The sequence below is a fragment of the Acomys minous genome (assembly GCF_964271855.1).
Source record: "Acomys minous genome assembly, chromosome: 1".
Lineage (NCBI taxonomy): Eukaryota > Metazoa > Chordata > Mammalia > Rodentia > Muridae > Acomys > Acomys minous.
In genome coordinates, this window is record NC_140483.1 from 177,817,145 (window position 1) to 177,840,275 (window position 23,131).

A 23,131-nucleotide genomic window follows, 5' to 3' on the forward strand; every position below is an offset into this window, starting at 1 on the left:
TTTGAGATGGTATTACCATTTAAATCTGGCTGACCTGGAATTTTTTTTAATGTAAATCAATTGGCCTTGAATTTCTGAGGCTCAAATGTCTCTGCCTCCCAAGGGCTGGGACTAAAGGTATGCAGTATCCAGCTGTGTGTGTGTGTGTGTGTGTGTGTGTGTGTGTGTGTGTGTGTGTGTGTGTGAGAGAGAGAGAGAGAGAGAGAGAGAGAGAGAGAGAGAGAGAGAGAGAGAGATGTGTGCAGGTGTGCATGTGTCTTGGCATATATGTGGAGGTCAGTCCGTACCTTCGACCTTGTGTGAGACAGGCTCTCTTGTGGTTCATTGATGCTTACACCAGTCTAGCTCATGGAAGGTTATGTGTCTGGTGCGCCTGTACCTGTTACGTCTCTCTAAGAGCCTGAGGTTACGGACTCACCCTACCGTGTCCGCTTGACATTGGTTCTGGGGATAGAACTCAGGTTCTCAGGCTTGCACAGCGTGCGCTTTACAAACTGAGTCATCTCTCTACCTTTGAAGTTTAGAATCTGTAACATATATTTCATTGTTGTTGTTTTTGAGATTGGTTCTTGCTGTGTGGCCCAGCTAGTTTAGGGCTTGTCATCGCCTGTTTTGGGTTGCAGAACGCAGGTGTTACAGGTATGTGTCATCAGTCCAGGCTGAAGTCTAGAAGATTCTTTTTTTCAGTGTGTCTTTTTTTATTGGGATGTAATTTATATGCCATTAAATTCTTTTAAGATGTTTGAGTCAGTGGTTTTTATTTAAGTTCATGAAATTATCTAACTCCCACTACTTAATGTCAGAACGTTGTATCACCTCCAAAGAGAGCCCATCTCCAAGTCAGTTATCCTCCCCCCCCACCTCTGGGAACTACTATTTGGTGCACATTCTAGACATTTCATATGATGGAACCATACAGTTGTGGCCTTGTATGTGTGGTTTCTTGGCATAATGCTTTCGAGGTTTCATCCGTGTTGTAGCATGTACCAGTGCTTCATTCCCTTTATGTAACTCATGTATATGCCACATTTCATTTATATCAGCTTTTTTTGGGGGGGAGTTTACTAGGATGTGAATTTTTAGTGTTTTATCTTTTACATTTATTCTGAAGGTAACTACTTTAAAAACGTTATTAAAAATAAACCTTAGTCTTTCTTACTAGTGAGGACATGCAGGTAGCCATTATTTCAGGTAAGAAGATGCCATATGTAATCTTTTTTTGGGGACATGGTACTTACATTTTTTCTGAAAACCAGTTGCTAAGCTGAAGTGTAGCAGTTACTCCGTGTGTATCGTCTGCTGTAATGTATTGGTGCAGGGGTCTTTGCCTTCCTTGTCGTCTGATTGTTTCTGTCTACATGAATGCTCTGCTTCTGATGTCATTCTTCTTTTCTCTCTTACAACTATGGATGTCTTTGCTTGTGATTTTTATTAATGATCCTAATCATATGAGATTTGCAGTGGGGATTGACAGTCATACCTCAAGAATAAGCTTACACACATTATACATCCTCAGCCAGTAGTCGTTCCAAGAAAATGCTATACAAAATTTTCTAAATATAAATGCTGATATTAAAAACTGCCATGGTAATTTCAAAAACACATCTAAGGCCATGAAAATCATTCCATTTTTCTTTTTGGCTTATTTATTGTGCATGGTCATGGCGTATAACTGAATAAACATCTCAGCTCCTTAAGCAGCTGTACTCCCTCCCCTGTCTCAGCCCTCAAGTCATCACCTTCTTTTTAAAAGGTGACTTTGCATTAAAAGTCTCATTCTCAAATAGTGATTGCAGGGAACAAGGAATGTGACAGCAGACTGTAGTAAGGAGAGTATTTAATAAAAACCTTAAAGGCTGCCTACCTGTCTGACAGACAGAAGGAACGGTGCAATCAGTCAAAAACGTCCAGACTAAAGCACTTTTGCTCTAGTGTTTTCCTAAGGTGCTCCAGTGGAAAGCACAGAAATACACCTGTTTTCAAATTATGTTACACAATGCTTTATAGTTACTGCTAATTTCTCTTTTTGGTTCAGTTTTCCCTTCTTGCAGTAATATCCATGTTGTAAGCCTCAGAGCATTTTACCATGCATCTTTTAACTTATCTGAAGATTAAAAAAAAAAAAAAAAACAAACAACCCAGCTGCTCAGCAGCCCTTTCCAATCAAAATTCTGAGCAGGTAGAGAAATGCTTTTAAAATGCATATTTGATGGAGTAAGTGCTGTGCAGCACTTGGAAAGCACCAGGGTCACAGCTGCATACATGGAAGTGCACGGTGACTTGCAAGCATTGTTTCTCACACAGAAAAGGCACGCCGTGCCAGCCGTTGAATTCGCGATGCAAATCAAATCATAGCTTTCTAATGCTCAGAGATGAAGTGAAAGGTTGAGGTGACCTAAAGGTTACAGATAACTTTTGCTTCCTGATTTAGCTGCAATAGAGCTAATTTTTTATTTCCTCATTTTTATTGAGATTGATGTACTTATTCTTGAAAAGGTGGCTATGGTTGCGTCCCTTATTTTATCATTGCTCTGTGATAGTCTGCTGGAGCCACGCACACATCATCCTTCTCTTCCTCTGCTCCCCAATTTCAGATGCACGCACTGCTCTCCACTGTCACTACTAGTAAAAGGTGGCGAGGAAAGAAATACTTTCATTCAAGTCTACAGGCTTCTTCATGGTCCCCATCCCCCACTCTGAACAGTGTTGACTCTGGAACAGAACTGATTTTTAATTATCTAATGTAGCCTTTTCATTTATGACTACATGAATAGTGCAGTTTGAGTTTTAAAAGATAACATAGGGCTCTCTCTCTCCCTCTCTCTCTCTCTCTCTCTCTCTCTCTCTTTCTCTCTCTCTCTGTGTGTGTGTGTGTGTGCAGTTATCATAGGAGTACCTTTGATATATACTGGGAAACAAAAAATATTAAGACAGAGACCCAGCATTTAGCCCAACTGTGCTCTAGCACACAAATTCCCCCTTGCTGGTGTTGATGGGACTCTGTTGTTTGTTAGGTATTATGTTATATGCTTTACTTAGAATATCAGTAACAAGTTCACATGACACAAAATAGGAAAGTGCCAAAGAACAGTCAGCTGGTTCATGTGGCATGCCAAAGAAAACTAAAGCACAGTGAGAGATTTATAGACCTTGGAGGCCAATAGAGGGTGACCTGGTTGTCTGATTTGTATTGATTTTGATCTTTAGAAATGATGCTATTCTCCTTTAAGGAGAAAGCAGATCTATAGGCTATCTCAGGAGCTAGGAAATTCTGATTTAATCATTTTTCCTTCTGGACACAGTACTTTACTTTCCTAGGAAGCAGGCAAAACAGGATGGGTTTTCTCTCTGATATAAAAATAGACGAGGCCTTAGATTTCAGATATTAGCCTTAGAGCCATTCAACCTTGCCATACAGTTACCAGTGGGAGTGCCATCTTTTTGGTTTGCTGCCTGAAAGGGTTTGATTGCATCCTATGCACCCTCTGCTTGGGGTTTAATGTGCACGTGGGTTATGTGGCTCCGGCTGTTACCTCTCTAGCCTGAGTTCATTTTACAGATGAAGAAACTTTGGTCAAGAGAGGCTCATTCTCTTGAGTGAGTTCTCATGCTTTGCTGGCGAATGTAAATTTGGAGATGGACATGTAGCCCAGTTGCTATAGTTCTCGCTTAATGTGTGTAGGCCCTGGGTTTGATCTGCATGAACTGGGCTTGGTGGCGCACATCTACAATCCCAGTACTAGGTTGGTAGATTCAGGCTATGTAGTGAGTTGGAAGCCAGTCTTGGCTACATGACACTCGGTCTCAAAAAGAATTTTCTTTCTTTTTTTTTTTTTTTTGGTAATTCTGTGCTCCTTGCTCCCACTGTTCCATCCTCTCTCTCTCGTTTTAGTTTTATTTGATACAGGGATGTCACTATATAAAAGAGTCCCAAGGTCTTGCATGGCCATGGCTTGTATAAAAAGCGCTATAGTGATGACGGTGTTGATGATATCCACGTAGGCTCGGTTGCCAAAATGTGCTACTCAGTGGCCACCACCATTCGTTTTTCTAGTGGCCTGGTTGCCTAGGGGGCCACCCCATACACTTTGAACAAAGGATGGAGTAGTTGACTATGTAACTTGAGCAGCAGATTTGCGGATGATTGAATTAATGAATTCATTCATTTGAAGGAGACATGGTTATGGCTCAGAGTTCCAGTTCTAGGCTGCCATGATAGAGATCTCATGGTGATGGGAGGGAATGGGAGGCAGCCATGCCAGGAAGCAGAGATGCTTGTGCTCAGCTCTCTCTCGTTCTCTTTCTCTCAATGGTACTTCCAACTTAGAGAATTCTGGGGCTTAAATTGTGTGCCTTTAGCAGGGTGTGGTGCACACCTGTAATCCCAGCACTCTGGGAGGCAGAGGAAGGTGGATCTCTCTGAGTTCGAGATCAGCCTGGTCTATAAAGAGAGTCCAGGACAGCCAAGGCTGCACAGAATAACCCTATCTCAAGAAAACTAAACAAAACAAACAAAATTGTATGCCCTTTCACATGCCTTGAACTTTCTCATTTGAATACATTTTAACGAAGTTGAATGGCTAACAAACAGCAAGTGAAAGGAAGAAAGGAAAATCTTGAATAATCCATAAATTTAATAATCAAATCTTGAATACATTAAGAGTGAACTATAGTCAGCCTTATGACATTTTACATGCTCTAATTATAATATTTTGATAGGATAATAACTTCATTTTCTGTCATACTCAGATTAGCATCTATATTCTAATGATGTTTATTTTAGAATAAGATTTATTTTGTAAAGGAATAATTTTACATTTTTTTCCATTTTAAGCCTTTTAATTTCTCTTGTGTTTCCAATGCTAATGTTTGCTAAGTGTATTTCCATAGGAAATGTAAACTCTGGTCATGATTGACGACTTTTAGCTATGTATAAGGCAGGGCCTCGTGCCATGCCATGTTTAGCTTTGTGTTTCCCGTTTTCACTTGCCATGGGCTTCAGTCAGTGGTTCTGAATCAGACACTTTTGCCCCAATGGGGCATTAGGCAGAGTCAGAAGACATTTTTGATTGTCAGTATTTGGAGGGAACATAGAAACTTGTGGTGGTGGGAGGCTAGGTTGCTGCTGAGCAAGCTGCGGTGGATAGGAGAGCCTCCCATCCCTGCCCAAGACTGTCTGTCCAGCATGCCCGTGGTGCCAAGAGTAAGTTGCTCTCGTGCTGGATGGCAGTGCAGCCTGTTTAATTAAGAAATCTAACCACTCTATTATTTGAGTGTAAGCCGCTATGTATTATTTTTATGTGTATTCACATGTCAATTTGATGATTCATGATGGAGAATTTAGCTCTTTGGGTCATTATGCTTAAAAATATAAAAACAGCATTTTGGCAGTTATAATTGACTTTAGCTTATTTGTGCTCATTTGGAGCAGTGTATGTAATATTAGTAATCAAATACTGATCAACAGCAGGAGTCAGTGTTTTCATTTTTTTATGTCACTTCTTTCAAGATTATCAGCCTCTTGTAATCAATGTTGTACATTATTCTTTACAGTATTGTCCCTTAGAGTGCTATAAATTGTCTGGACGAGTTAATTGTCCAGAGCTCGAAGTCAGTAATTAATCTGGACCTTTATTCTAGGGTACTCCACCTAGTCTAGTCTTCAGAGGTTAAGTCTGAGATGCTGACGGGAACTGGCTGGCTCCAGTAGCTGGCGAAATGGGCCCTCAGTCTCCTGCAACAGAGAAAAGAGGGGGCAGAGCTGTCTGCACGTGGTGTCACTCCTGTTAGTTACAAATGGCTCTCTTTTCATCTGAGTGTCTTCTGAGGGGGAGGCTGATCTGCAGTTGTTCTCTTGTGGAGGTAGGAGGGGCAGGAAGAGCACTAAGGCGAGGGAACCAAGGAGATACAGCAGTTTTTGTGGGGGACAGCAGGAGGGGTAAGGGTAGGTGGAGAATGGAGCTGATTTCTTTTTCTCTTAAAAAGTGTTTGTGAAGAAAAATCTTAACTTTGAATGATGAGATGTGATAGATATTGATTTACAATCAGAACTTTAGATGCACCAAGATAGGAAAGATGTTTCCTCCAAGGCTGCCAAATACAAATAGCCAAAACACTATGAATGTAGCATTTATATCCTTCCTGATTGTTTCGTGGTTCTTCTTGTTGTATGTAGTTTATTGCATATATGTAATAATATAAATGTATATGTAAATAAATAAGTAAAAACAAAAAAAATTTAAATGAAAAATGTTTATTTTATGTGCACTGGTATTTTGCCTGCATGTTTGTCCATGTTTAGGAGACAGATCCCCTGGGACTGGAGTTATAGACAGTTGTGACTGCCATGGGGGGCTGAGAATTGAACCCAGATTCTCTAAAAGAGCAGCCGGTACTCTTAACCACTAAGCCATCTCTCCAGGAGCTGATTTCTAAGAGAAGAATTGGAAGACATTTCAGGGCTTTGTGATTACACAAAAACCTCGTTGTTAATTTCTCAGACTTTGTTATTAAGCAGCCAGGAATGCCATACTTAGCTGTAGGATTAGTGAATGGTCCTGTACAAAGCTTCTCACACCAGAGTGCTTATCAGAAGAGCACACAGAAACAGCAACTTTCGTTAGCGTCTAAGCCCTTGCTCTCCTGTGATGAGCTGAGTGGCATTTAGTAGGACTTGGGAGTATTTGAAATTCATATCTGTGTCAACCAGGATGGAAAGTGATTCTGGATAGGTTTATCTGCTAAAGAGTTTGGGAGATTCATATATATGATTTTGCTGTGAGTTTTGAGGCTTGGTGTAAAAAGTTGTGTGAACCATCCCATAGCAATGGTGGTGACCTGACCGTGAGAAATAGCCTATGTTTTAATGAGTGGGCTGCTGGCCTGTGAGGTAAGTACACGGCTGAGTGGATGAGCACGAAGCAAAAATAAAGAGAGGAAAGGCATAGTAGCCAGAAATTGCGGAGGGCTGTCAGAGATGGCTCAGAGGTTAAGAGCATTGTCTGTTCTTCCAAAGGTCCTGAGTTCAATTCCCAGCAACCACATGGCGGCTCACAACCATCTATAATGAGATCTGGTGCTCTCTTCTGGCATCCAGGCAGAATATCGTCTAAGTAGATCTTAAAAAAAAAAATGAGGTTTAAAACAATAAGTGTGATAGATCTACTGAAGTATTGTTTTTGTAAGAGACAGAATAAATCAGAAAAAGTCCTGCCCTTAACTTCCTTCTTCAGAGGTTCTTACCTTGTAGTAGCTGTCAAAGTGTGGGACATATTAGGGTCACCTAGAGTTTTAAAGTTGCTTATACATGAACACTACTCCCAGAAACCCCTAGGGAACCAACACTAGGCTTTGGCAAGGGCTCCACTCTGACCTGCAGCTGTGCTGGGAGTTAATGCTTTATAGCAGGACTTTATTAGGTCTGGGTGGGTTGTGGGGATTTGTGTTTCTCAGTTTCTAGTTGATGGTGGTGATGCGCTGGAAAAACCATCATGCTTTTAGAACCAGGAAGAGCCAGTTGTAGTGGTAGATGCTGGTAGAATATGCCAAGTGGCAGGAGGACTGTGACTCTGAATTTAGGCTGGGTTACACCCTTAGAGGTGAGACGATGGCTTGGTGGGTACAAGCTTTTGCAAGCCTGATGGCCTGTGTTCATTCCTGGAACCCACATAAAAATTCAGACATGGTCGAGTGCATCAGTTCCCCACTATCGTGTGGAGACGGGAAGTGGAGACAGAAGTGCCTGGAACCTCCTAGTCTGCAGTGCACTGTGCATCAGATGTGAGAGCAAGGCAAGAGCTCGTGCCTCATGGTACATGTGCCCTTCCTCAAGAAACAAACAAACAATAAAGTAAAAATTTAAAAAGAATCAGGAGGGTTGTTTTTTAGAAGTCATGTGCAGACTACAGATGTGGCTCACTTGCCTCACATGTGAGGCCCTGGCCTTGATCCGTAGCATTATGCAGATAGGTTTAAGGAATATTTATCTATGTCTACCTGCTGCCAAGCCTGATGACTTGAGTTCATTCCCCAGAACCCACGTGGTGGAAGGGGACCTGCCTCCCGAGAGCTGACCTTTGATTTCCACAGTCACTTCATGGTGCCTTTCCTCCCCCAGAATGCATAAATAAATGTAAAGTTAAAAACAGAAACACGGTGCATTTACAATTGTTATTAGGCTTTTGAACTTTGAAAAAAATGACTTGTGTTGTGCCTTTTCATTCTTTATAAAGCCCCATTCTCTGGAAATCCTCCAGGATTCAGATCCTGTGTCTAATAAAGCCTTTTAAGTTACCTCAATGGAGATAGGCCAAGTATATGAATTACTGCACAACAGTAGTTTTAAGCATTTTCAGTTTGGAAGCTTTGCTATTTGAGATGGGAGGAATATTATCTTTTTCTTCATCCTGACTGTACTGGAGGACACAAGACCAAGAACCGAGAAGGTCGAAAAAGTGACGAGATGCCTCTGCAGTAAGAGCCCTGACTCAGCAAGAGCCCAGTGACTCAACTCCTAGCACTCATGTTGAGACTAACGACCATCTGTAGCTCCAGATCCAGGGGATCCAGCCCTTCTCTGGCCTCCAGACACTGGATGCACATGGTGCACAGACATACATAAAATAAAATTACACAAGTTAGAAAAAAAAAGAGAGCAGAAGGCACGTGTTGCTTACAAGTTAGCCTAGTGTGAGAGGGAAGGGCAACTGGCATGCCTGGGAAGGGACAGGAGGAGGAGGAAGCGGACACCGAGGGGAAGACTGGAGAGAGCTAGTGGCCGAAGTCTGACCTGTTAAATTGCAGGACCCATTTTCTGATCTAGACCTCTGAGACTCTGCATCCACTTTCTTTTCAGGAGACAAATGATATAAAATGGGGGGCGGGGGGGGGGGAGGTCACTTCTTAAGAACCACCTCTCTAGTGCAGGAAGTGATAGTTTTGTGACATTATAGATCCTGGAAAATGTCCCTAGCTGGCGTTGGCTTTGCTCTGCCGTCGTTAGATAAGAGGGCCCGTGTGCTCCTGAAATGACAGCTAACAGTGTGATTTCCTGTGTTTCTCAGGAGCCGTCCTCAGCCTTTGATCACCGTGCTTGAGCACAGGCCTGATTGCTGGCCGCTACTCCTGCAGCAGCTGACAGCTTTTTTCCAGCAATGCCCTGAAAGGTAACGTAAAACAAAATAAACGGAGGCCACAGAATGGCGCGTGCTAACTTTAGAGCCGGAGCTGTGTGCTGTCCTCCTTTTAGCTGCTGTGACTATGAAGCTCTGAAGGAGAGGAGGTATTCTAGAGCTGCCGTACGCTCTCTTTTCTTTCTCGCAGCAAGAGCGCATGAGCTGCCAGGCTGGTTGTTGAGCTATCCATGGAGAGGAGCTGTTATTGATCCCACCTCTACTGAATGGTAGCCCACTCGCGGACTAAGCACTCTGTTTTAAATCCCCCTCTGTCGTTTGTTTCTCATCTTTGATTATTGCACGTGGTGGGTTCTGTCTCTTGTGTTCCCACAACAACTTGCAGTTTGGCTTGCAATATTATTTAAACTTGCTCGTAGTTCCATCTCCACTACTCGCTTTAAAGCCTTCTGGAGAGATAGAGATCCTGTTCCATTGTTTTCATAATTCTCAGGCCATTTGTAGGCGCCTTAAAACTCTCAAAGTTTGGACAGCAAAGCCCATGAATAGGTTGAAGATGACCTTACCGCAGAAATAACGAGGCTGTATGCAGTGCCTTGTAATCAGCTGCAAGGCGGTTCAAAGTCATTGTCTTCACCTTAAATGTTTTTCCATTGGAATGATATTAACAGTTACTAGATAAACCTCTTTTCAACTCAGTCAGAAACAAAGCCCAAATAAATTTATAAGTATATTTGCTTGATGAAATTTCTTTGAGCCATGTGAAATTGTTTTATATTTCTTTGTAACCTCCCCACTCGCTTTGGGATAGTATGATATCAAGTAGCCTTGGCTAGCCTGGACTTCACTGTGTAGATCAGGCTGGCTTTGAACTCACATCTCCTTTTCTCTGATTCCTGGGTGCTGGGAGAAAATGTATGTGCTCCCATGCCTGGCCCAGCAAAGGGTAATTTCAGTTGTAAATTCATACTGTGAGGTTGTGTTTGGCAGGATGGAATTGAACATTCTGGCTGCACAGTGTCAGGAGAGCATCAGATCTAAGTTTAGGAGCAGTAACTGTTAGTTGTTTAGACTATGACACAGAAGGTTGGTAAATGAACAGGAGCAGTGCTTCCTGTGAAGGAAGCAAATGTAAAGACATTCTAGTTCTTTCCATGTTAAGAATTATTGATTAAACTAGATACTTAAAGTCAGATATATGGAAATGTCAATATATCTTCATGCTAGATCTTTGGGGCAGTATTTATAGCAAGCTCTGCTTTCATTTATTGAAAGCCAGTGTTGTGATTTCTCTTTCCCTTTTTTCTTCTTGTTGTTTTTTTGGTTTTTGGTGGTTTTTTGTTTTGTTTTTGTTTTTGTTTTTTGTTTTGCTTTTGTTTTTTGTTTTTTGTTTTTTAAGACAGGGTTTCTCTGTATGTCCTTGGTTGTCCTGGACTCGCTGGACAGGCTGGCTTTGAACTCACAGAGTTCCACCTGCATCTACCTCCCTGAGTGCTGGGATTACAGGCATACGTCACCACGCCTGGCTTTACTTTTAGTTTTTTGGGTTGTTTGTTTGTTTGTTTGTTTAGTTTTTGGTTTTTGGTTTTTCGAGACAGGATCTCTCTGTGTAGCTTTGGCTGTCCTAGACTTGCTTTGTAGACCAGGCTTGCCTTGAACTCAAGTGATCCACCTTCCTCTGCCTCCTGAGTGCTGGGATTAAAGGAGAGCACCACCAGCCCCAATTTTACTTTTAAAGAACCAAGAATTGTATAAATGAACACCATTGTGGATTTTAGGACTGGTACCCTCAAGCTTTTAACCTAGCACTTGAGTTTGAGAACAAGGAGCCAGGGAGAATACATCACACGGCTTACTGCAGGCTAAGGGAAATGCTGATGGCAGAGGCAGGCCCAGAGCCTTACGCTGTCGCACTGCCCATCTTCAGGATTTTCTACTGTGTCTTCCTCAGTGGGGAACACAGGCATAGCAGACATATCCACAGAGGTAAGCACATTGTTTCACACTGAAAAATTTTAAAAAAGGTTTATCTATTTGTTATGTATACAGTGCTCTGCCTACTTGTACCCCTGCAGGCCAGAAGAGGGCAGCAAATTACATTATAGATGGGTGTGAGCCACCATGTGGTTGCTGGGAATTGAACTGAAGACCTCTGGAGAAGTCAGCGCTCTTAACTGCTAAGCCATCTCTCCAGCCCATAAATGTTTTATTTATTTATTTATTATTATTATTATTAATACTTTTTTTTATCACTTTGCAATTTGGGATGTTTGTTTTATTCTCTTCCTTTTTATCTGTAAGCCGGCCGTGGTACATCCCACCAAGACAGCAATGAATCATCACAGGGCTGTGGAAATGCGGAGTATGAAATCAGAAGAGAATAAACCAGGGAGATTTTTAAATAGTATGTTGTCATTATGAAGGCATAACAATATAATTTCACTTATGTTTAAAACAAAAGAATTCTTAGTTTAGCTTTGTATCATAGTTAATCATTTCTTATAAATAAAAATGAAACCACTGAATAAAATGAAAAGGAATAAGGTTATATTTTTGTTGATGCATGCTAATTTTGAATAGCTGTAATTTTATGTAACCATGTTAATTGATTGTATATCTCTTTAAAGGTGTACCTGGTGTATACAGTCTTGGTGATACAGCAGTAAACAGAAATCTACAGTCTGTGTCCTTATTTGGATTATAGTTTGGCAGGAGCTATAGATACTTCACATGTCATGATAATAAATGATTGTGCTATGGAAGCACATAATGGTGATCTGGCCACAGGCTGCCTGTCAGAGAGGGCAATGACCCCAGGAAGTCATTGCCAAGTGGAGAAGTGGAGGGTGATAGAAGTAGAAGGACACCAAGTGGGGACCTGTAGGCTCAGCTTTCTTAACAATTATATTTCGTTACAAACTTACTGAGAGTACCTCATTTATAACCCGACCAACCTAAACAATTGGAAAAGGAGATTAAAGACTACAATAATGAAACCGTAAGGATATCAGTTCTGAGGAGCGATTCTCCTGGCGTAATCAGCAGGATTTCTTCTGCTGGAACCTGGAGCAGCCAGAACCTGGAACCTCAGCCGAAGCCCTTCCGGTTTTGCATCTTATCAGTCTTTCTTCCAATCTTTTAAAATATGTTATACAGTAAAAACACTGAGAAAAAAACCAAAAGATTCCATATGGGTAAAAGGTAGGAAAGGACTTTGTAACAGTAGCTGTGATTTTTACCGACACCCAAAAGAGCATTGCTATATCTTGAAAACTATTATCTTCTTCCACAACATTAGAAGCTAAGTTACCCATGATGCCCAGAGCACGTTGGGTGCCAGGAGCCCAGTGGGGTGATTGAAGACTTGAAATAAGGATAATAATTCAGTGGAGAGTGAGGCTGGCAAGATAGGCAGAGGCTGTGCCATGGAGGTATTATGAATTAGGCCACTATTTTGTCACAGGACAGACTGGTTTAAGTTGTTAATGATATAGTCAGGTCTGTTTTACATTTGGAGGTCATTCTGATAAGATGGTGTCTCGAGATTAGGAGTTATTGAAATATAATGAATTTAAATAGATATTAAAGATACGTGGATACATAACCACACTCCTTTGAGTTGGATATTTTTTAGAAGAGGTTGTGGGTAACTACTTCATCTCTCAATTTCTGTAGCTGTTTAGCAGAGCTACACACACACACACACACACACACACACACACACACACACACACACTTAAGCACACACATGCATGCACATACACGTACACGCACACTCACGCATGCACATGCACACACCTATTTATCTCTCTTTTTCTTTGTCTATCATCTGTGTCTCTGGTAAGGATAAAACTAAGTTTAAATCATAAAATGGAATTAACTTGTATATTCTACAGGTTAACAAGATAACAACATAGGCCAACTTATCACGGGGTGGGAGATGGCCAATAAAATCAAGCCATCCAGTAGATGCCTAAAATTATGGATAAAATTGAGGTATGTGGCTGGGCAGTGGTGGCACACACCTGTAGTCCCAGCACTCGGGAGGCAGAGGCAGGTGAATCGCTGTGAGTTCGAGGCCAGCCAGGTCTGCAAAGCAAGTCCAGGACAGCCAAGGCTACACAGAGAAACCCTGTCTCAAAAAAACCCCAAAAAAACAAAAACAAAAAAAAGTATGTGAAATATACAGATGCTGTTTACTAAGAACGAGAAATATTAACAACAGTCATTTATCACAGATCTTAGTAACCCTGAGCATTTTTTTTTTTTATTAAATTAAGCTGAGGGCTGTCCCTTGGTCATGAGAGGAAGCTCTTTATGGCTTCTCTTTGGCATCTCCAAACTGCCATAGGCATTCAGTGTTGTCATTAGTGAGTAAATAAGGGTTACTTGGGCACAGATATTGTGATACTGTGACAGTTGACCTGACACCAAGGTGGCTGCCAAGAGACTCATGATGACGTAGAGCAGTGGCTCTCAACCTTCCTAATGCTGTGACTCTTTAATATAGTTTCTCATGTTGTGGGACCCCCAACCATAAAATTATTTTCGTTACTACTTCATAAACTATAATTTTGCTATTGTTACAAGTTGTAATGTATGAATCTGATATGTGATCCCTGTGAAGGCTTACACGACCCTCAAAGCCGCTGAGAGCCCCGGGTTGAGAACTGCTGGCTGAGAGGATCATGGCTAGCATGTTTGTCCCATGTCCTGGAGAGAGAGCGGGATGGTTTGGGACTTTCTCATGCTACTCAGCATGTATACAACTTAAAAATTATCGGTTGCTTATTTATGGAACTTTCTGTTAAATATTTTCAAGTTGTTGACAGGGTAAATAAAATTATGGAAAAGAAAACCATGGAATAGTATAAGTGTGAATAATAATAGGATGATTATATGGAATTATATATAATCTACAAAGTTTTCCTACAAGTGTATCCTACAGGAGTATCTACCCCTGGAGAATAGATACTCACAGCAGTAATTCTGATAAACATTTTCAGACGATTCTGATATTTATCATAGACTGGTTTTGGAGTGTTACAACTGATTTAAAGTGCAAGATGTGGCCTTCAGGCCTGGGAACTGGCTTTGTGCCTCCTGGTCTTGAGTCATTCCCTCCATGGCTGAGGGCTCTTTAGCCAGGATCCCATTAGGTCAGAACATGTTCAAAAGCGGCTTGATGCTCTGGCAGTTTGTGACGTGCCCCAAGCTATAGGCTGATACATGCCACTTACTGCTCGGCAGTGTGAAGGAGAAGTCCTGGGAAGAAGCCGTGTCTGCAAGGATGGATTTACTGTTCAGAACTACAGTGTGGTGGCGTGGTCGGGATAGTGTAGGTCCAGAGTCCAGTCACAGTTGGTTTGGCCTTACGTTAGCTCTAGTCACAGTTGGTTTGGCCTTATGTTAGCTCCAGTCACAGTTGGTTTGGCCTTATGCTAGCTCCGTGCATATCCATTTCTTGTCCACCTCTGTTTTGGTCTTAACCTCCTGTCACAGATGAAAGCCTGTTGGAATTTATTAACTTAGCAGACCGCTAGCTTCCACCATCTCCAAAGCTAAGAACATCAGCACAGCATCTGAGGCCTAAAGGAGAGATCCCCCCCAGCTTCCTATAATCGCCTCTCTAATGTTTCTACAAGTATATTTTAAAAATGACTTGGTTTTAAACTTTCTTGGTTTTAGTACTATACAAACTCTGTGAAAATGTTTCCTTGTTGGAGCTTGGAGCTTTTTACTTGGGCGATCTAAATATATGTTTCTAGGTCACAGGCAGTCAGATTTTGCTCCAGAGTCAACCTTGTCTTTTATTCCCTTGAGGTGAGAACTGTTTCTTCCAATGACATTAGCATATTTAACTCAGTGACTGACTGACGCATTCCATGACTTGCAGGTCTGAAGCTTCATGTGTCCAAATCATGGCCCCATTTCTGTGGTATCTGTATTGCGAACCATCCCAGTTACAAGACTACGCTAAGCTCCGGCTGTCCCTGCTCAAAGTTTTACTTCAGCCCAGAGGTCCTTGTGAGGAAGCGCAGCCATCAGCAGTGGACCAGCACATACTCCGGCTGTGCTGCACCATGGTTCCATGCCTTCAGGTGAGGCTCTTCCAGGTTCACCGGCTTCCTCAGTGTGAGTACCAGCGCCAGTGCGTGCTGACAGCTGTTAGTTCACGAAAGGCAGTTCGTGATCCTCGGTGGTCGGACACACTTGGGAGACCAACAAGAAGTGCTGGCACTATCTTAAAGAATGTAAAGGGATTCAGTCCAGATTTAATAATGCATGCTGTGTTACCTCAACTCACTGAAGTATAAATTAATACTGTCCACTTTGGGATCAGTAGCAATGAAACTCCTTTAAGAATCCTTAAGGAAGAGAATCTTGGGTGTCTTTGTGCTGGATCCTAAGAAATAGAAGAAAAGCAGAACAGAATAAAATAAAACACCTCTGTGAAACTGAACAAAAAGCATGTCTGAGTTGGTCTACCCCGAGGATGCAGAACGTGGCCTGCTGAGTGCCACATTTGAGGCTCCAGGCGTCCCATTAGGATCCATTGGCTGCCCTTGCTCTTGGGCCTTGGTAACCTCCAGTATAAGCAATGGCTAGTGTGTCACTTCTCATAATTCCTTGTAGAGAGACAGATTGTGGGATACATAGTTATGAGTAAAGTGCTAAGGGATTGGAGGGAGAGAGACATTTTTAGTTACTATCTCTATGACTACATATTAAAAACCATGCAGTTGCCAGTGTGCTGTGACTCCAGTGTGGTGTTTATTCATCAGCTCTCCCATGCCATGATCAAGGTCAGGCCGTTTGTGGGGATCTGAGCGCCATGCTGCTCGGCTGATGGAAGGAATCTGAGGATATAATTCAAAGTGATCACTTTGGGTCACAGATGACCTGTTTTAAGTCTGTGTTAGCACGGAGTGACTAGAGCGAATCTTTCCTCTGTGGCTCATAAATGTGCTTTCCTGTAATCAAGGCAGAGAAAAGTTAATTAAAATGAATTCTCCAGTGGCTTTTCTAAAGCTTTTGTTGTACGTGGGTAATAAAGCATATATAGGCAGAAGGTCTTCAACTGGGGCAGCTTTCCGACCATGCCTTTGTCACCATGTTCTCTGCGGTTTGGTAAATGTTTGCTTACTTCATGAAAAGCTGAGATGCTTGTAGAAGCACACTATGGAGTGTTTTGGGGAGACCCTGTCTTCTTACTGTAACCGAGATGGGTGAGGAAAAAGGGAAACCATCACATTTAATCACGTGACATCTGTTTTATTAAGAGAAAGAATGAGAGGAATTACGGAGGCTGCGTATTCTAGTTCCCCATGTGTGGAAGGTATTTCTTAGATTCCTTCAACAATGACACCCAAGCTAATGAGCGTACTGCTGAGAAGTACGCTGTTTTCAGGCACTCCGATTGACTTTCCTTAAACAATTTCCCGGTAGTCTCCCTTCTTTCTATAATAAGACATATGCTTTAAACCCTTCTATGTGTCTGGTCTTGTTTGGGTTTTTCTCTCTCTCTTCTCATCTGTCCCTCCTTTCTGTCTGTTGGTCATCATTAAAAATAAACAGGCCAGCATGTGCTGTCACTTGAATTTTTGATCTTAGCCATTCCCATAGGTGTAAGATCTCAGAGTCATTTAGATTTGTATTTCTCTGATGACTAGGGATGTTCTTTAATTCTTTAATGCTCCTCAGCCATTCAGTATTCCTTTGTTGAGAATTCTCGGTTTAGCTCTCTACCCCATTTTTTAATTGTGATAGCTGGCTTGGTGGTGCGTAATTTCTTGAGTTCTTTGTATATTTTGGATATTAGCCTTTTGTCAGATGCAGGGTTGGTGAAGATCTCCCCGTCTGTGGGTGGTCGTTTTGTTCAGGCCACAGAGGAAGAGGGCACAGGTAGTACAGGTGTTAAGGGAAGAGGGCTCCCCTATCAGAAGGCTAGGGGAGGAAGGGAGAGGGGATGAGGGAGGAGGGTGGGGTAGGGAGGTGATACGGGAGGGGGCTACATTCGGCATGTAAAGAATTCAAACTGCAGAACAAGCAGGCCATTTACAGTGCTAAGCCCACTACATGGGAATAGCTCTGAGACTGGCTGAGACATGACTGTACATGCATAGACGAGGCTTCTTATTGGTCACAGAATCCCTGTGACTCATCATTAGATATCATTCTTTGTATGGCATTAATGAATATTTACAGATGCCTTTCTTCTACTCATATTAAGAGCAGAGAACAAGCCTTAGTTGTTGTGAGTATCATGTACACCTCATATATTTATAATTTTAGGACTGTATACTTTTTAGAACAAAAGAACAGGGAAAAGAAAAAAAGCCAAACAGGCAGTCAAACAAAACAACAACAGCAGCAGCATCAACAACAACAAAACCCACTTTCTCCCCATGAAATGGCTTCCAGAGTTTGCACTGTTCTTTGTTCTAGTGCACTGATAGATGCTCTGTATGTACTAATGAGAAATGCTTTCTCAAAGCTGAATACAGTGTTGTAGATATGGCCCAGTCCATACTGAGACACCCGCCCCTCCACCCCCCAGTTGAATAGGATGAGACACTTGCTTAGTCTCATTTTATGTTTGTCCAACTGGTTTTTATTTTAAATGATTCTTATCACATGATACATTATCTATGCTTTGTGATTGATTTTTACATAGAGATAGAGCATTACTTTGAATTCATACTTAAGAATTTTGAAATGCTAAAGATCAGCTGAGCTTATTTTTTAATGGAAAATTTCCAGTATGCACAGTATGCACAGTTTGCATACAATATGCACAGTGAATACCCTGAAGTAAATAAACCACCATATAAATACCAAGGTTTTGTTCCTAGTCCTCCTCTTTGTAAGGACCCTTTGAACTTTTTTTGCTTTAAGTTTGCAAAAGAACAAAATAGAGTCAGTTTGATGGTCAGCAGGTAAAACCATCTGCCTCCAAGCCTGCTGGCTAGAGTTTGATTTCTGGGATCTGCGTGGCAGAAGGAGAGAGCCAACTACTGCAGGTTGCCCTATGATGTCCACATGTGCATTGTGTTGCATGCTTGCACACCTGCACACACACACACAAATAAATGTAATTAAAACAAGAACAGAATAATTTATCTATTGGGCTGTTGAAATTTTATTTATAAATTACTTTTTTGTGTTCTTTCTTTCCCCTTTGTCTTTTGGAATCTTTCTGATTTTCTAGGAACTCTTACTGTGTATAGTTTGCATTGACTTCTCTTTCCTAGTGGGTGGTAAGCAGTAGTGAAACTGCAGGCTTTTCTCTTAATGAATTTACCACACACACACATCCTGACTGGAGCAGATGGTTCACTCTTTTGAATCCCTGGGAAATACCAAGATTGCTATGAGCAGGACCACACCCTTAACTCTAGAATTTTGAACAGAGCAGCAGGGTGTAAATTGAATGGGGATTTCTGTGGGCACCTAGTCCTTCCTGTCTAGTGCATTAGCCCGTTGAGAAGACACTTACCATTCAAATGTGGTCTTGTAGTACATTCTCCACTGTGCTAAATGAGGTGTCAGGTAGAGCTTAGTAGTGCATGGTGAGCAAAGCTGAGCCTATGGTCAGATGTTGGTGTTGCACTGTCGGAGAATTCAAAACCAGCTTTGAGGTAATGTTCTCTGATGTTTAGGCATTGCACATAATTTGTCTCAAGACATCTTTTTTCAAAGAATCTAGAAAAATTAAAAGAATTTGTGCTGGGAGCATTTTTTAGTGACAGAGCATTTCACTGTGGAATTTGTGTGAGATAAGATTTTAAAAAGGCAATAAAAATTATACTTTGGTTAATGACAAAAGGAGAAGGCAGAATTGTGGAGCTGAACACTTGCTTACATAATTGCTTCTCCTTTAAATTTTTGTAGGTTTAGAGAAAGTTGTTCTGTTGAAAACTTCTTGTATAGCTTAATGCTACTCTATAATTTCAACCAGTATAACCTCCTCCTTATTTCATCTTTCAACAGATGAGAGATCTGATGCAGACAGTAGAGACAATGATGTTCCTTGAGGAAGTTTATCTAAGCCTTCTGCGCCATCCTGTGTTCTGGAAAAGTCAGCTTTCACAGCTGACCCTTCAGTTGCTGTGTGCCTGTGAGGTCAGCCTAAAGACAACTGGAGAGTGCTCATCTTTAATTCAGCTTTTAGAGCGCAGTGTTGACCTTCTTGGGGAGGTAAGGCCAATGTAATCCTTTAATGTGCTAATTATCACTTTAGAAAGTTTCTGAGAAGCTGGGTGGTTGTGTTTATGTAGTTTTTTTTTTTAAATGTCTGAGGTGATTTGACCTCATGCTATTAGGTCAGTACTGTCACAGACATTTCTTTCTTTATCTTTATTTTTAGAAAAAGATTTATTTGTTTATTATGTATACAGTATTCTGCCCGCATGTCAGAAGAGGACACCAGGTCTCATAGTAGACGGTTATGAGCCTCCATGTGGATGCTGAGAATTGAACTCTGGACCTTTGGAAGAGCAGACAGTGCTCTTAACCTCTAAGCCATCTCTCCAGTCCACAGATATTTATTATGTGTTATTAAATAATCTTGTGTCATCACTTAAAAGTTTACCTCATTTCTCTTTGGAATATAGAGTATGGAATATGGAATATAAATATTTAACAAGTGTTATTTTCTAGAGCCTACACATTCTGTGAACTCAAGACATAAGCTTGTGAATAAGCACTTCTAACAGTAGGATAAATCTTTTTCTAAGACCTTATTTATAGGCTAATGGGAACCAAGTGTGATGACTCATGGCTGTAATCCTATTGCATGCACAGCTGAGGCAGGAGGATTACTGTAAGTGTGGAGCCAGGCTGAAGTAAATAGTGAGTTCTAGTCCTATACAGTGAGATCATGCCTCAAAACAAAAACAGAAGCTGGGTGTGGTGGTGCATCCACCTTTAATCCCAGCACACTAAAGACAGCGGCAGGTGGATCTCTGAGTTGGAGCAAAAGAAATTTACTCCTATCAACAAAATTAAACAAAAATATAGTCAATTTAGAGGAAACTGGATAATTTCCTGACGTGTAGAACAGACTAAATATGGTGGCTTTTCAAAGGTCAGGGACTGGCAGGTTCTAAGGAACTGTCTCCGGATAGCTCACTCCACCTTTCTGTTCTGTGTGAGTGGGTTGAAGAATTCCTAGGAAGAGGAGTCTGTGGGGCTCACTGCTGGAGTCCACTCTGGCAGAGGACAGGGCCGGCAGCTGTGCTTCTCTGGGATTGTGTGAGCAGAGTTGCCCGCTCCTGTGCCTTCTGCAGCAGGCAGACTTTATTATATCTGTTTTCACTTTCTTTTAAAAGATGTTTCCATGGCTAAGACTATAAAGTTCTTGAGAAGAAGGCCTATCTATCTTGTTAACAGAAGTATCTCTAGGCTAGCAAATGTTACTAGTGCCCAACATATGGGTAGTGTGCAATTACATCTATCCTTTGAATTGAGGACCAAAAATGGGATCCCACATATTTTCTGTCATTAAGAACCCCGTGACACCTGTAGCTAGTTATAAAGGCATTTCCTCCTCCTCCTTTCTCTAGCCAAGCTCTGGGTTACTGAGTTTCTCTTAAGGCTAAGCAAGCCTGTGTTCTCACAAAAGCAAAAAGGTATGAAAATTGAGGTCATTTACAAATGTGACCCCAGAAAGCATGCTGGGAAGGGTTGAGTTGGGAGAAACATGGCAATATGACAATTGCTATATAAGACACCAGCTGCCCCATTCTATAGACTCTTCCTAGAGGCCTTGTGAAATATGTTCCAGACCAAGAAGGATCAAGGACAAAGAGTAACCATCTGTCCAGATGATCCTCTCGCCAGTTTGTGAAGCTTTCTTTGTGGGGCTTGAACTTCTAGAGCTTGCAGTTTGGGGACAGAAAGCAAAGAGTTGTGTTGTGGGGCTGTATTGCATATGCAGAACATGTCTGTTTTATGACAGAGGGAACTGTAGTTGGTGGAAGAGGCATGAGAAATGCCAGCACCGTGGTGTGGCCACCGGTCAGTTGTCCACGGTCCAGTGGATAGCTCTACACCCATGCACATATGGCAGCAGTGACAGGAATTAGTGGGTTAATTAAGAAGAGGGAGATGAGGGCATGAAGCCTTGAGTTCATGTTTTGGGAATCTGGGAGGTGGAGGAGGAGGTAAATTGGGGATGATATGACCATGTTTCATTGAATACATACATGAAATTCTCAAAGAATAACTTAAAAAAATTAAAAGTTCAATTCACATTGTTGTGTTCTGGTGTCTATCAATCAAACAAACAAAGCAAAAATTTATAAAGCAATTTAGGAGTTATCTCTTTTAATCCTGCACCATCCACTCTGACTATATTTTTGATATCCCAAATAAATATTAGATATTTTGATATAATTTAGATTTTTGACATCTAGTTCCTTTGCTGTCACCTCTGCGCTTTATGACCAGTCTCATGCATGCCAGAGAAGGTCACTTTCATTTATGATACTTTAAACTCTAGCTATTGGAAATGCTTCCATTCTGTTTAAAAGTTTTTTGTTTTGTTTCGTTTGTTTTTGTTTTTCGAGATGGGGTTTCTCTGTGTAGCTTTGGCTGTCTTGGACTCACTTTGTAGACCAGGCTGGACTCAAACTCACAGAGATCCATCTGCCCCTGCCTCCTGAGTGCTGGGATTAAAGGTGTGTGGTCTATTTTTAAATTTTAAGATGCTATTTTTTTCTCTTTTCAATGATGCTTGGTACAAAAGCTTGGCCGTTAGCCAAAACATAACATACTATGTCATGTTTTGTCTATATATCTCTTGGAAGTTTTCGTTTCTTTTTTTTTTTTTTTGGAAGTTTTCAAATTTAGAATGTAAATAATTTTACTACCTTTCTGTTTTATATGGACAGGTAGAAATTAATAGAAATATGGCAGAAAATGATGTGATGGTATACATCATCAGTATGTTAGTTTTAAAAGCCATCAAAAATCATCCTATGAAGCCAGGGCATGGGGGCGCACACCTTTGATCCCAGCACTTGGGAAACAGATGCAGGAGGATCTCTGAGTTCGAGGCCAGCCTGGTCTACAAAGTCAGTCCAGGACAGCCACAACTCTGTTACCCAAAGAAACCCTGTCTTGAAAAAACTAAAAGAAAAAAGAAAAGAAAATCATTCTCTGACAAATATGGGTTGCTTGCTTCCTTGCTCTCAACTATAGTTCAAAGTAGTGAGCATAAATATTCATAAAAAAATAAAAAAACAAACAAACAAACCAAATTGGCACATTTAATTTATGAAGTTTAGTTTCTTTCTTTTGATGTTTTGTTTTTAAAGCCCATTATACAGGGATTTGGAATATTTTATAGTTCAGTTTCATTCTTGTGGGTAAAGGTGAGATGGGAGTTATTGATTTTTGCCAGAATTGATAGTGTCTCGCAGAGTCTTGTTTCTGCTGGACCCGCTGCAGTTGTTTCCCCACATCTGTTTCTTTACATTTGGCTTTACCACCCCCCTCCACCTTTTTTGTCTGTTTTCATTTCCATGATTCGACTCTGTGAGCTTTTCTGTGAAATTGCTGAGTTGGAAATTGCTGAGTGGACTGAAGTTACCTTATTGTTTTTTGTTCTGATGCCTGCCATCTTGGTTAGAACTTACTGTACGTGTCTTCGTCACTGATGTCCTTGCTGAACATATTCTGTGCTTATCTCTTTGTTAATATGCTTGATAATTAAGGTCTCTACCTCCTTCACACTGTTGCCTTTTTGTAATACAGTTTATTAAATGCTATTTCGTGCAATTTATTTTGTAAGTTATATAGATGAAATGTGTCGAATGTTAGGTCAGTAGAAAAGGTAAGTCATTTTCGTAATAAAGTGTTCCTAAATCCAGCATTTCTGGCTGTTACAGCAGCTCAGAAGGACTCGCTCCTCTCTAGACTTGTGGTAGTATATTTTCTTCTTTAATGGAACCCAAACCAAACCAAACCAAACCAAACCAAACCAAACCAATCAA

At 41.2% G+C, this 23,131-nt stretch overlaps 1 protein-coding gene across 4 annotated transcripts in view; it reads left to right on the plus strand.

The window, feature by feature from the left end:
- The window catches only part of FOCAD (focadhesin), a 301,056-nt gene that overhangs the window by 70,985 nt on the left and 206,940 nt on the right, over positions 1-23,131 (plus strand). For all 4 annotated transcript variants that reach the window (XM_084773534.1, XM_084773535.1, XM_084773537.1 and 1 more), the window contains 3 exons: positions 9,063-9,164; positions 15,028-15,232; positions 19,125-19,331. In XM_084773534.1, coding sequence (XP_084629660.1) covers positions 9,063-9,164; positions 15,028-15,232; positions 19,125-19,331 — 514 coding nt within the window. The remainder of the gene's footprint in view (positions 1-9,062; positions 9,165-15,027; positions 15,233-19,124; positions 19,332-23,131) is intronic.